The sequence below is a fragment of the Misgurnus anguillicaudatus genome, chromosome 21 (genome assembly GCF_027580225.2).
Source record: "Misgurnus anguillicaudatus chromosome 21, ASM2758022v2, whole genome shotgun sequence".
NCBI classification, from domain to species: domain Eukaryota; kingdom Metazoa; phylum Chordata; class Actinopteri; order Cypriniformes; family Cobitidae; genus Misgurnus; species Misgurnus anguillicaudatus.
Window position 1 is genome coordinate 35,264,088 of NC_073357.2, and position 14,301 is coordinate 35,278,388.

A 14,301-nucleotide genomic window follows, 5' to 3' on the forward strand; every position below is an offset into this window, starting at 1 on the left:
ATGACTTTCTTACTTAGTACACTGCAAAAAATGATTTTTAAGAAAAAATGTCTTAGTATTTTTGTCTTGTTTTCAGTAAAAATATTAAAAAATTCTTAAATTAAGATGTTTTTTCTTAATGAGCAAAATGACCAAAGAAAATAAATCTAGTTTTTAGACCAAAAATATCAAATTTAAGTGATTTTGTGCATAAAAAACAAGCAAAAAATCTGCCAATGGGGTAAGCAAAATTTTCTTGTATTTAATGTTTAAGAAAAATGTTCAAGATTTATTTGCTTACCCCATTGGCAGATTTTTTTGCTTGTTTTATGCACAAAATCACTTAAATTTGATCATTTTGGTCTAAAAACTAGACTCTTTTTCTTGGGTCATTTTGCTCATTAAGAAAAAAGCATCTTCATTTAAGAATTTTTTACTGAAATTTTAACTGAAAACAAGACAAAAATACTAAGAAAATGTTTTCTTAAATCATTTTTTGCAGTGTATTCTTGATTTGTTAGTAAAAATAAATAAAAAAATCTTAAATCAAGATGTATTTTCTTGATGAGCAAATGACCTAAGAAAATAAGTCTAGCTTTTAGACAAAAAATATTTATTGTAAGTGAATTCTTAAATATATAATTCTTAAAACAAGCTAAAAAAATCTGAATTAAGTGTTTAAGAAAAATGTAAACTTATTTCAAGATTTTTTCTTACCCCATTGGCAGATTTTTTTGCTTGTTTTATGCACAAATTTCATTTTGGCCATCAAGGAAATGCATCTTGATTTAATAATTTTTAGATACTTGTACTTAAAACAAGACAAAAATACTAAATAAGAGTAATTTTTGAAGTGTGTTATTTTTTAAATTATTTGTAACCTTGCCCCTGAAATGCAGGCAAAAGTCTCATGCTATGAAGTGTTTATATCAATTGCATTTCTATTCTGTTTTTCAACAGAAAAGTCCAGAGGCGAAGAAGGGAGCCATTTTAGTCCTTGATCCTAAGAGAAGCAATGCCATCAACATTGGCATGACCGTTTTACCTGCTATACATGTCATTAAGACTGCCATCCTCAACTTTGATGAGTTTGCCATCAGTAAAGAGGGGATTGAGGTAATACTGATATCCACTAGGGGGCAGTAGTAGCAAATTTTAAAATACTCCATCACATCTGAATTGCAGATTTGTTTCTATTGTATATATTAGAAACAAATACAGATGTCTATTTGCTTTAAAGCCGTCTAATATAATCTTAAGTGATGACAAAATTAATTAAACTAAAAGTTGACACACAGTGCACTTCATCATGTGTTAATATTTTTGTCCAGTAACATTCTTCCTAAAATTAGATTGGCCTTCCTCCTCATTCCATCTGTGTCACACAATTACTTATTTAGTCACATATAAATAGAAACAAGTTTAGAATTTATTCTCATTGATTTATAATTCATTCACATACCATTTATTCACATTACACCATAAATCTTGCATTTATTTCCAATTAACATGTTATTTAGTGTACAAATTTGCTCAAATGTTTCCTTCCCTCTGTAGAAAATCCTGACTATGATTCCGACGGATGAAGAGAAGCAGAAGATTCAAGAAGCACAGCTGGCAAACCCTGATGTGCCTCTTGGTACAGCAGAGCAGTTTCTGCTCACCCTCTCATCCATCAGTGGCCTTACAGCGCGATTACAGCTTTGGGCCTTTAAACTAAACTATGAGACTATGGAGAAGGTCAGAGTCGTTTTGTTCTTTATACTATGAATGAAAATACTTTGCCACTAGAAGTTGTTGTAAAGCACTAGAGAAACACTCACATACATGCAACCAAATATTTCAAGTGTATGCCAAGTTGCAATGTTGCTTGCAAACCATAAACGGGCTAAAGAAATATTTGAAATATTAGTAAAGACAACTTTTTCTTGAATTGATGTCTCTGATCTAGGGATGCATATCAATTAATCGCGACCAATCTATAGCAGAACAAAAGTTCCCGTCCACATCATATATGTGTGTGCACTGTATACAATAACTCTGCATAGTCAAATCCACACACATGCATGTATATATTTAAGCAATGTTTACATGTGTATATACATTTGTATATTTATGTATAATTTATATTATATATAAATATAAATACTTAATATATAAATATATTTTTTTCTTAAAATTATACATGCATGTGTGCATATTCATATACACATAATTACTATACACAGTTCACACACATATATGATGTAAACAAAAACTTTTATTCTGCTATAGATTAATCGCGATTAATTGATATGCATCCCTACTCTTATCACATATTGATATGCATCATATTAATCTCTGTCTCTTTCTCTCTGTCATCCGTCTATCCTTCACACGTGAATATACTGCAGGAGATTGCAGAGCCTCTTTTCGACTTGAAACTGGGTATGGAACAACTTGCCAAGAACAAAACCTTCAAGTGTATCCTAGCAACACTATTGGCCATTGGCAACTTTCTCAATAGCTCAAATGTAAGTGCTCCATCTCATTGACAATGACTTCATACATTTATGTAAGCTACTGTATAGAGCAACGCTACTTTTAAGGGGTCTATGTTAAGGTAAAGAGGTGTAAAGCTTTGTTTATACTAGTGCTTTGCTCCACAAGCCTCCGGTGACTGCGCACGTGCCTCAACAACCGGCGAGGCATTTATAGTCAACGCACTCGCTGTTGAGCCCAAACCAACATACAGTAGAGGATCGAAGTTGTTTACTGAAACAACCCAGGGGTGCGTTTCCCAAACAACGACGTAACTCGTTGCTGAACGACCATAGTACGATGCATCGTTGGAGAAACTAACTACTTTGTCACGACTGTTTCCCGAAAGCATAGTAACTTCGAACATTCGTTGTTTGAACGATGTTGGTTTAACACCATAGTTGATGATGTCACGTGGGAGGTGAAGTACTAATTAATCTGTGCAAATCGATTTAGTGTCAGATTATTGCTGCAAATAATATATATTGCATCAGAAGACTGATTTTGTTATCGTAATTTAGTTATCTATTGTTTATTTTCAAGATATTTAATTCACGCGCAAGTTCCCTCTTATGTCACTCCTCCCAGGGATTCCCCAGGGTCTTAAAGCTCGTAGGGGAAATGCAGCGCTTTCATTCTGTTTACAAATTTGAAGACGTAAAATAAAATTAATATATTTAGAATGATGGATATTGACTGTACTACACGTTTTTGCTTATTTTGTTCAAAAGCATGATCAACGTAAGAATACATATGATAATAACAAAGACCTATGCTTCTAACGACAGGTCAAGAGCTGTCGTTCCAACGTCACAAGTTAGCGATGCAGTTTGCGAATGTTTGTTTGAACGATGGTTTCGGGAAACACCAAATCGTTGAACGATGTTAATAACGATGAACCTTGCGATGTTCGTTGGCTAACAATGCTTTTGGGAAACGCACCCCTGGTTAGAGCTAACTACCGTATTTTCCGGACTGTAAGTCGCTCCGGAGTATAAGTCGCATCAGTCAAAATGCGTTTTGAAGAGGACAAAACATATATAAGTCGCACTGGACTATACAACGTATTTATTTAGAAAATGATTTTACAAAATCCAAGCCAAAGAACTGATTTAATCTGGAACGGCAAGTTATTTAACTAAACAATAGCACATAACAGCAGGCTGAATAGGTGTCCGTACATGTTAAAGTAACATAAATGTTTTTTTACACGATACACAAAAGCATACAGAACATACCTGTGAGGCTAAATTAACACGACAAGCCAAATCAAGTTTAAAAAGGTCCCAAAGTCATTCCACATCACTGAATCCATTGAATTACATAAATACAGGAGCAGCATAGAGAGGACTCTCACGGCAGTGTTGGGGAAAGTTACTTTTAAAAGTAACGCATTACAATATTGTGTTACTTAGTTACTTTTCATGGAGAGTAATGCTTACGTTACTTTTAAGTTACTTTTGCGTTACTTTTTCTTACTTTGCTGAGGCTTGATCTCTTTAGGCCTTGGAGGTGTTTTTTATGATCACAAAAATGTCAAGCTCTGGCCTGCCATTTTCGTTTCTCAAACTGTTCCCGCTCAGGCGCAAAGAGTGCGTAATTCTACGTTAATATATTCAGTTTAATTCAATACATCAGTTTATTTTTTAATTGAATTAATTAAACTGAAAAGTAACTGGCATTACTTTAAAAAAAGTAACTTATATAGTACATTTATATAGTAATGCGTTACTTTACTCGTTACTTCAGAAAAGTAATATTATTACGTATTCCACGTTACTTGTAATGCGTTACCCCAACACTGGTAGACGGCAATGGTTTCTCTTGGTTTATATGAAATAATTTTGATGTACACCTGACTATAAGTTCCAGGACCCGCCAAACTATGAAAAAAGTGAGACTTATAGTCCGGAAAATACGGTATATGAATAAAACAACAATCTTTTAAATATGTCTTTATTAAACATTATCATTTCATTACGTTTTTGCTAAACAAACAAAACAAACAAGAGTTTTGTATGTTATTCATCATCCAGTGGTACATTCAAAACAAATTTTAAAATTTAATTCTGAATCATATGTAAAAGAATTCTTGTTTTAACTAGCAAAATTTTCATACTTTACTTTAAGAGTGACATCAAAAAAGTCTGTGCATGGTTTTGTATGGATTGATCAAAGAGACAAGTCACAGGCTTGGCTGCTCGGCCAGAATCTGCTTGAGGTCGGTCATTATCGGATGTGGAGTGGCGTGTGTGTGGTTACAAAAATTGCAGTGCACACGCCACACGAAATGGGGTCTTGCACACTCGACGCGCACGCCGCCCACTCCGCAATGATGTCATTTTCGCCGCACACACTAACGTGCTCATGCAGACGCATAAAGTATAAACAAGGCTTGATGTAAAATATAAAATGATTAAAAACCTGCATGTGGTCATTTGGTAAATAGTGTAGTCTGCTATGACCTCTTGACCTCTACACGGTTAATTGACATTGTATTATATAAATAATAAACCAGTGATTGGCAAACCTTTCTCAAATGAGCTGCAGTAAGGGCGGAAAAAGTCATTTTACCTTACAATATGAAATCAATGCAACCATTCATCATATATAATGTTGTTACTAAGCTATAGAGTGCCTTGATTCACAAAAAAGCCACAAATCTTTTGCACACTCAAAGCATCATCCAGTAATGGGAAATTAGTGAAATCATATATATTTTTTAATCATTCTCTTGTGGTTACCTGCCTGTAAAGGCTGTATGTCTAGAGAAATCTGATCACCAGTTATACAGACATGTTGTGGTTGAATTACAATAATTTATTTGGAAGGAAAATGCTGTTTTAAAAATGTATGGCATGTCTTAGGGCACAGATTAACCAGAGCCATCTTCAACCAGAGCACCGACAGATTAAGCCAATATGACAGAGATCATTACGATTTACTAAGAAAAAAAATTTCCTTAATGAAATTTGTGGGAACACTTCTTCCTTGAATCAGTTATAAAGCACATGCCATTAGTAAGGTAAATGAACGCTATTACAGCATTGGCATATTAAGCAAGTCCTCAGAAAGTCAGATTCGTATGAACTTTACAAAAGCATGGTCTTTTGATATCTGGCATATGTTACAGTATAATGAGTAGCCATAGTAAAACACTTATAGTTTACCATTAAATTCACTGAATGTGGAATTATAACCTAAGCTGACGTTGTGTCCCCTGCAGGCTAAGGGTTTTGAGCTCAGCTATCTGGAGAAGGTAACTGAGGTGAAAGACACTGTTCACAGACAGTCTCTGCTTCATCATTCCTGCAATTTTGTGGTGGATAACCACCCAGATACAACAGATCTCTATTCTGAGATCCCTGCCATCACACGGTCTGCCAAAGTAGGTCCCTAGAAATATAAGAGTTTCTTATGTATTTTCTTTGTTCTTAATAATACCCTTTAATTCAGCACAACCACATTATTTATTCATTATTTGCTGAGGGATTGGCATCATTTTATTGCTAGGCTTTTATTACACCTGTATATCTTCTCAAAGCACATTATCTGTGGCATGCTTTCAATGTTGTCACTTTAATGCGGGTATAAACCACTGTGTTGCAGACTTAAGTATAAACTGGCCTTCAAGGAGAGGAATGGATATAAAGATCTCTTATCGTTCACTGTCTTCATTTTTATCTCCGTCCTTTCCTGCAGGTGGAGTTTGAGCAATTGTCTGAAAACCTGGTGCAGCTGGAGAAAAAATGCAAAGCGTGTTGGGACAACCTCAAAGTTGTGGCCAAGCACGAGACTAAAGCTCTCCTGAAGAACAAGATGACAGAATTTCTGAAAGACTGTACTGAGAGGATTATCATACTGAAAGTTGTGCACAGACGCATTATTAACAGGTAACACACCAGAAACATCAGTTTTATACAGAAATCTAAATCGGGTTTAACTCTTTCCCCGCCATTGACGAGTTATCTCGTCAATCTGCAATACCGCTATTATCCACCAGGTTAACAACACTTACAACTTATAAAAACCGGAAGTATTGCCCTAGGGCAAACAGCTGTATGTCCGTGTATGTTTTAAAGATCGCTCTGCATCTGATCTCTATCAAAAGTCACAAAAATGGAATTATCTCAGCTTTTTGCTCAAAATTTGGTGTTTTTGATGAAACCTACACATATTTGAGAGGTGATAAAAACAGAACACATGAAGGTAGGATGAAACAGATTTTTTGTTTGAAAGCAGAGGGTCTGTTCTTTTATTTCATATATTGTATGTTTATATATTTAAAAAGGAGCATTTTCTGAAAGGCATTAAACTTTTGTGAAAATCATAAAAAATGCTGGCGGCGAAAGAGTTAAAAATCAAATACAGTATGAATAATTAAAATGTAGTTTGCTCCATAATTTGTATGTGCCCTTGGATGAAAGCATCTGAATAAAATGAATAAATGTACATCAAATGTTCTGTAAGCAAAGGTTGATTTTTAACTCTTTCCCAGCCAGCGTTTTTTTTTTTTTTTAAGTTGCCAGCCAGCGCCAGCATTTTTTATAATTTTCACAAAAGTTTATTGCCTTCCAGAAAATGTTCTTCTTTAATATATAAACATACATTATATCAATTGAAAGAACAGACCCTCTGCTTTCAAAAAGAAAAAAAAACATTTTATCCTTCCTTTATTTATATCCATCACCTTTTCAATATGGGTAGGTGTCTTCAAAACTTTGAGATAATTGCGTTTTTGTGAAGGACTTTTGATAGAGATCAGATTCAGAGCGATGATCAAAACATACACACAGTTTGTACTGTTTGTCCTAAGGCAGGGGTTTTCAAACTGGGGGGTGGGGCCCCAGGGGGGCCGCGAGATGGTGCCAGGGGGGCCTCAGTTTTATGACATTTTATAAAATACATTAATTTATCATGAATTCTGTGTAATTAAACATAAAAAATAAGGCTACTAACCAAAAGCACTACTTTTTTGTATAATTTAATATGTGTTTTAGTAAAATGTTGAGTTAAGAACAGTTTTTTGTCACAAATTTTCTTTGGGGGGCCGCGAAGGAATGCACCATACACAAGGGGGGCCGCATGCTGAAAAAGTTTGGGAACCACTGCCCTAAGGGAATACTTCTGAGTTTTATAAGTAGGGTAATAGCGCCACCTGGTGGATAATAGCGGAAATACGAATTGCCGGAAAAACTCGTCATTGGCATGGAAGTGTTTTCTCTTAATTGACGAGTTAACATCATGTGAACATCATGTGTCACAACATGTGGGGCGGAAGTGGTTCATGTAGGTTGTCTACAAATCGAAAGGTTGGTGGTTCAATCCCCGGCTCCAGCTTGACCAAGTGTCAAGGTGTCCTTGAGCAAGGCACCTAACCCCAGCCCCTGTAAAGTGCTTTGGATGGCCATTGGTCTATGAAAGCGCTATATAAATGCAGTCCATTTAACGTGTGAGTTAACTCGTCAATGGTGGGCAAAGAGTTAAAGTCACTCTCACAGTATTGAGTCTAGTGTTTCTTATTTGTCATGTTTGTTTTCATTTTACTATAATGTTAACAATAACACTTGCTTTTATGAAAGGCCACTTTGACGCTCTCGCTGGCGGCAGTGTGAACGCAGAGTTACTGCATTTTTAAATGAAAATAATTCAAAAGTGCTAAGTTGTGTCTTTCCTCAGTTTGCATGATGGTAAGGGCACCTATTATGCCCATTTTTACAAGATATAATATAAGTCTCAGGTGTGCTTAGAATGTGTCTGTGAAGTTTCAGCTAAAAATGCTATAGCATGTCCAAAATGCCTCTATGTGGGCAGGAGTGCAAAAAGTGCTGTTTTCATTTGTGTAGCTTTTAAATGCAAATGAGTGCTACTGCTTTCGGTTAAAAAAATTCATCTGATTGCTGTAAAAACAGTCTGAGACAATAGTATCTTTAGCCATGTTAGTGCTACAACGTGCTGGCAAACACCTTTATGCAGGGTTTACACCAAACGCGTTTTGGGCGTCAAAATCGCGTCTACCGCGCCTAGTTTGCCGCTTGAACACTTTGAATGCATTCGCGCGTGTAGAGCGGAGTAGACGCGCGGAAAAGCAAGCATTTGACGCGCCTCCGAGGCAAAATCCACTTCTTGTGGGAGGGGCAACTGCTGTGCGAGTGTCTGTTTGCAAGATGACTGATGTTGATTGTGCATTTATCGAGAGAGTTACCAGTTTGGATTGGGTAACCTTACTATAGGGGGAAAATAAACGGCTTGGGTCGATAAATGTCACGTGACTCAAAAGTGAAGTGTGTATTACAACTTACCAGGTTGCCCAAAGTCCTTACTGACACTCTTCCAAGCGAGGTCCTTTTTATTCCTGTCTCCTCTATAGAAATAACAACTTGTGTCATATAGCTCCGAGTGACTGCTTGAGTGAGTGACTCCAGGCGGGGCTGCCACCACAGCAGCAGGCAGGCTCCTGATTGGTTAACGCGGCGCGAAATTCCGCCAAAGTTCAAATTTTTCAACTCGGGCGTCAGCCGCAAATTCGCGTGAACCGCAAAATGCACAAAAGCACCATTCGCGCGTACCACGCACAACGCTCAATTCGCGCGAGCTTCACCCGCGAATGAGGCGGAAACGCGTCTTCCGATCCGCGCCGAACGCCTCTTCCGCGCCGCGGGACCTCCTGACGCGCGTCAACGCGTCTGCACATTGACTTAACAGTGAAATCACTCGCGCTTCACGCCTCTACCGCGGTTGGTGTAAACGCACCATTAGAACTGCTTTTGGCTAAAATAAGCCAGTCATTTAGTGGCCATGGGCGGGGCTTGTCTGTGTGACGTCACATTAACAGGAGAATCAAAACAGCATGTCTAATGAAACTGCTTTGGTTTAAAACAGGGATTAAAAAACAAGGAGAGTGTTTATTTTTTACTATTGTAGGGTGGTTGTGTTCACACACTACCAACACACATTTATGTCCAAACCTTGTAAAAAGTGTATTTGCATAATATGTGCCCTTTAATTAGCATGAGCATATGTTGACAACATGATAAGCTGTCTCTGTTCTTCTGCAGGTTTCATTCCTTCCTGCTGTACCTGGGTCAACCCTCCTACTCGGTGCGGGACATAAAAGTAACTCAGTTTTGTAGGATCATTAGCGAGTTTGCGCTGGAGTACCGCACCAGCAGAGAGAGAGTCCTCACCCAGAAAAGCAAACGAGCGGCCCACCGGGAGCGCACCAAAACCCGGGGCAAGCTCATCACAGAGGTGGGTGATGGAAGATTTTAAATACTTTAGATGCTTGCCTTGATTACTGTTGGATATATTTAACCCAAATAACATTTGGTTTGGCTTTTTAAAGTCCACCAAAGCTGATTTATTCATGTGACTTGTTGAATTGGAACCTACGCATAAGGATGAATTTATTTCCTTAAATGCTAAAGAGCATTAAGAAGCTTGTGTTTAACTTACCCATAACTTATTACCAATAACAAATATTCTCTGAAAAAATGTTCAGAGACAGAGAAGTTTTCTGGAGCAGTACCAGCTATGTCTCAGGACAGCCCATCTCCTGTTTGCTTAGTAACAGAACCAGAGCCAGCCCAAGAGGAGCATGAAAACATGAAGAACTTGCTCATTGCCAATGATGACCCTAGCAAGCTGCGCAGGAGCCGGGCTGTCAGAAGTAAGACACTGCAATACAGCACATACATGTTATAAAAAAATCTAGGGTTTTAAATCTGCCAACCCTGCTTTAACACTACCACATTGTTAGATCCAGTAGCAAATCTAGACCAGTTGTTTCAACCAGTTTCATTCACAAGTATAACCCAAAAATAACAATGCTCTCAAAGCATATATTGGCCCTTGTATGTTGTAAAATGCTATTTTCAATGCAATAGTTGGTTAAGTTTAGAACAGACTTAAACTGGAATTTTCAACTGGGATTTGAATCTTCATAGAGATATTGACTTCTGGTGTTGTCACTCCTCCCATATCACCAACTCTTCAGGGTGATGATGAAGGTATAGCATGAATGTGTGCAAAGAAAAAACATTTGTGCAGCTTTTTATGTACAATAAAACTGAATGACAGTATTAAGGTTGGACCATTTATCTCACAGAGGAGTCTTATGACTCTGACAGTGCTCCTACTTCACCGGACATTTATGACGAAGGTACAGCTGCTGCTGTTTTAGGCGCATGATGTTGGTTTGCCTAACTAACAGATATCAGTGTATACTTAATTGCATCCATTTTTAGTGTTCAGAGAATATAACTCTTTTGAAGTGAGTTTTTTGTGCATTAGGGGTCAGTCACACCAAAAGCGCTTTAAACGCTTGCAAACGCAAGGTGCGTTTTTTTAAAAAAAAGAGCAGTGCGACGCGGCTTTTCATATTGCTAAGCAACCACCGAGTCGGCTGTCTTGTCAATCAAATATTGAGGCGTGAGCGCTCTTTTGCTGTTAGCTGTCATATTAGCAGAAACTTTAAAAAGAGAGCGCTTGCTCTGACCTTGTTTGAGGGTGAGAGGTGCACAAACACGCAGGAAAGAGTGAGCGAGTGGAGTCTGGTTCTTCAAAGCAACTGTAAACTTCCCTCACCACAACGTAAGGCCCGCCTCTCCCCTCATTCGATTGGACAATGGAAAGCTTCTCCGCTGTCAGCGCTCCTTCAAAAACGCGTGCGCGGCAGGCGGCAAAAAACCGCAAGGCGCTCGGCGCGCATAAACAGCGCGCAAGCGCGCCCTGCCCATAGAATATCATTCAAAAAAGCACCTGCAAGTGCCATAAACGCTTTTGGTGTGACTGGCCCCTTAGTTGGTTATTTCAATATGAGTAAACCTGAATGGAATCAAACTACTGTATGCATTCACTTGAGTGTGCCACTTTCACTGACCACTGGTTTACATATAAGTATTACTAGACCCCAGTCGTGTTAACCTTTCTTTTACTGTAGTAATAAATGTAAAAAAATATATTTACACACAGGTTTAGGCAGGATTAGTACACACATGTCTTTGGCTAAAGAGGACAGTGCCAGCTCACAAGATGATGCCACAGATGAGATCATGGATCGTCTGGTAATGTCCGTCACCCAGAATCCTACTGAGAGGGCGTCTAGCCCCAAAACACGGAAACGCTCACGGCTCAACAGAAAGTCATGTGAGTACATTTTGACTTTTAATTCAAAAAGAGGTTTCTTGACTAGTGGACTTCATAGTCATTAATTCCTATTAAAGTTATAGTCTACTCATTTTCAATATTAAAATATGTTATTACCTTAACTAAGAATTGTTGATACATCCCTCTATCATCTGTGTGCGTGCACGTAAGCGCTGGAGCGTGCTGCGACACTTCGATAGCATTTAGCTTAGCCCCATTCATTCAATGGTACCATTTAGAGATAAAGTTAGAAGTGACCAAACACATCAACGTTTTTCCTATTTAAGACGAGTAGTTATACGAGCAAGTTTGGTGGTACAAAATAAAACGTAGCGCTTTTCTAAGCGGATTTAAAAGAGGAACTATATTTTATGGCGTAATAGCACTTTTGGGAGTACTTCGACTCGGCGCAGTAACACCCTCCCTCTTCCATTATGAGAGGGAGAAGGGGAGCGGACTTTTCAGGCGAGTCGAAGTACTCCCAAAAGTGCTATTACGCCATAAAATATAGTTCCTCTTTTAAATCCGCTTAGAAAAGCGCTACGTTTTATTTTGTACCACCAAACTTGCTCGTATAACTACTCGTCTTAAATAGGAAAAACGTTGATGTGTTTGGTCACTTCTAACTTTATCTCTAAATGGTACCATTGAATGAATGGGGCTAAGCTAAATGCTATCGAAGTGTCGCAGCGCGCTCCAGCGCTTACGTGCACGCACACAGATGATAGAGGGATGTATCAACAATTCTTAGTTAAGGTAATAACATATTTTAATATTGAAAATGAGTAGACTATTCCTTTAATGCTATTAAACTTTTGTGAAAATCATAAAAAATGCTGCCGCTGGCTGGCAACTTTTTTTTAAACGCTGAGTTAATGGTGTGCTGTTTGTGTTGCAGTGCGAAGGACTCTGAAAAGTGGACTGAGTGTGGATGTGGTGCAAGCCCTTGGCCTCAGCAATCCTAATGGGAAAGTCTGAATATGGCAGCTATTATCTGGAGACACTTTGAGGGCAGCGATAAGGCTATACAGAGACCCGCTTTAATGACAACAGGATCCGTACTGAGGACAATTTCAGGACTGCAACCAAATGTTTGTCTACCAGTCTGTACAGTTCAGTGGATGAATCATGTACAGTCACAGTTGTGTCTTGTTTGCATCAGAAACACACACAGCTGCATTAAAACTGCATTACTGTATTGATAAATGCATCCATTAGACATATCATGTTTAGATTGGTACAATATTTAATTACATAGTATTAAATACCAGCCTAAGTTTACTGTTGTAGCACAAATGCATATATAAAACAGTGATGCCAGATGCGAATTATTTTTGACCAGATGCAGGTGAATGGTTTGTGCAAAACATCACCTGTAGGAAACAGATTGGAGCACAATGTTTCAGTTAAAATGGGTGTAAGGGATTGAAGGGAGCGAGATTATACAGAGGGCAATCTTTTAAAACAAGCATTTTTTAATGCTTTTTAAAGATGACGATTTAATTCTTGGATGCCAAAACTGTTCTTAGATCAGTGCAGTATGGTAACTCAAATGCATTAGAAAAACGGCACTGTCAATGATGACAGTATTAAAAGCTTTAAAGTAAAGTTTGATTTGAGTCTACAAGGAAGACCTGTGTGTTTATAGGTCGTGTTCAACTATACATCCTGTCATCCCAGGCCATCTGGATTGGAGAGGACATAAACTGGGTCCTGTGTTTGTTTTATTACATCTCTCTTGATAGGTTTGTGGAGTGCTGTGATCTGCTGTATCATGTTCCTTTCTTGATATTTATTAATGTGTCCTGGAGTCAAGAGAAAGGTGCGAGATGATGCTCCTCAATTGTTCTTGTTATAATTCACTTAACGTTAAAGTCTGACACGTTCACAAATCTCTTTATTTATACCACTGTCTGTGACTGTTATAAAATGTGTGCATGGGCCACTTTTCATTCTCAGAAAAGTGTTGTGTTGGTGGTAGAGCACTTTTATAAAGCATTAAAAACGATGTTTTTTCCTGTTACAACCTACAGTACATATTTTAAGATTTGTTTAAATTGCTTTTTTGCACATGGAGTAGGAATTTAGAGTTCTTTATCACTCCATTGTTTTATGTATGACTGTATTACCTGATTTTGCATGCGTTTACGTGAAGGCATGCATTCTTCACCATGAATGTATCACTGTTTGTGTTTTCCAATGATTTGCATTCATATCCATCACCACTCTTGGCACCAGCTCTACAGAAACTTCAAAGAAATTATTAGCAAGTACGAGTAAATGAACATGTCTTTATGATTCAGAAATTTGACATGTACATCCAGAGCCTTGTTCAGAATTAAATTAAATGTTTTATTAGACTTGGTGTATTTTTTGTCTTAATTCCCTTTATAATTTAGGACAGATGTAAGTCCAAAATGTCTTGTCTTTGAGCATTTTTTTAATATAAATAGTTTATAGTTCATATGGTCTTCTATGATTTTAAATTTGTTCAGCTGATAATGTTACTTACAAAACTGTCAGTATTAAATTTTAAATAATATTTTAAAATTAAATATTCACACGCAGAGTGCCACTGCTTACAATCAAGTGCAATACGTTTCCCCCACAAGACATTTTCCTTTTAATTCTTTTTTTAAGATGCATTAGTATTGC

The 14,301-nt window shown here is 37.6% G+C and overlaps 1 protein-coding gene across 7 annotated transcripts in view; it reads left to right on the forward strand.

Moving 5' to 3' along the window:
* The window catches only part of fhod1 (formin homology 2 domain containing 1), a 68,356-nt gene extending 54,350 nt beyond the window's left edge, over window positions 1-14,006 (forward strand). For 6 of the 7 annotated variants that reach the window (XM_055204967.2, XM_055204974.2, XM_055204984.2 and 3 more), the window contains 11 exons: window positions 940-1,095; window positions 1,537-1,719; window positions 2,373-2,492; window positions 5,726-5,887; window positions 6,202-6,392; window positions 9,558-9,750; window positions 10,003-10,168; window positions 10,446-10,508; window positions 10,607-10,660; window positions 11,473-11,646; window positions 12,545-14,006. In XM_055204967.2, coding sequence (XP_055060942.2) covers window positions 940-1,095; window positions 1,537-1,719; window positions 2,373-2,492; window positions 5,726-5,887; window positions 6,202-6,392; window positions 9,558-9,750; window positions 10,003-10,168; window positions 10,446-10,508; window positions 10,607-10,660; window positions 11,473-11,646; window positions 12,545-12,624 — 1,542 coding nt within the window. In that variant the 3' untranslated portion in view covers window positions 12,625-14,006. The remainder of the gene's footprint in view (window positions 1-939; window positions 1,096-1,536; window positions 1,720-2,372; window positions 2,493-5,725; window positions 5,888-6,201; window positions 6,393-9,557; window positions 9,751-10,002; window positions 10,169-10,445; window positions 10,509-10,606; window positions 10,661-11,472; window positions 11,647-12,544) is intronic. The other variant, XM_055204995.2, reaches the window with a different exon arrangement.
* The last annotated feature ends 295 nt before the right edge of the window (window positions 14,007-14,301 follow it).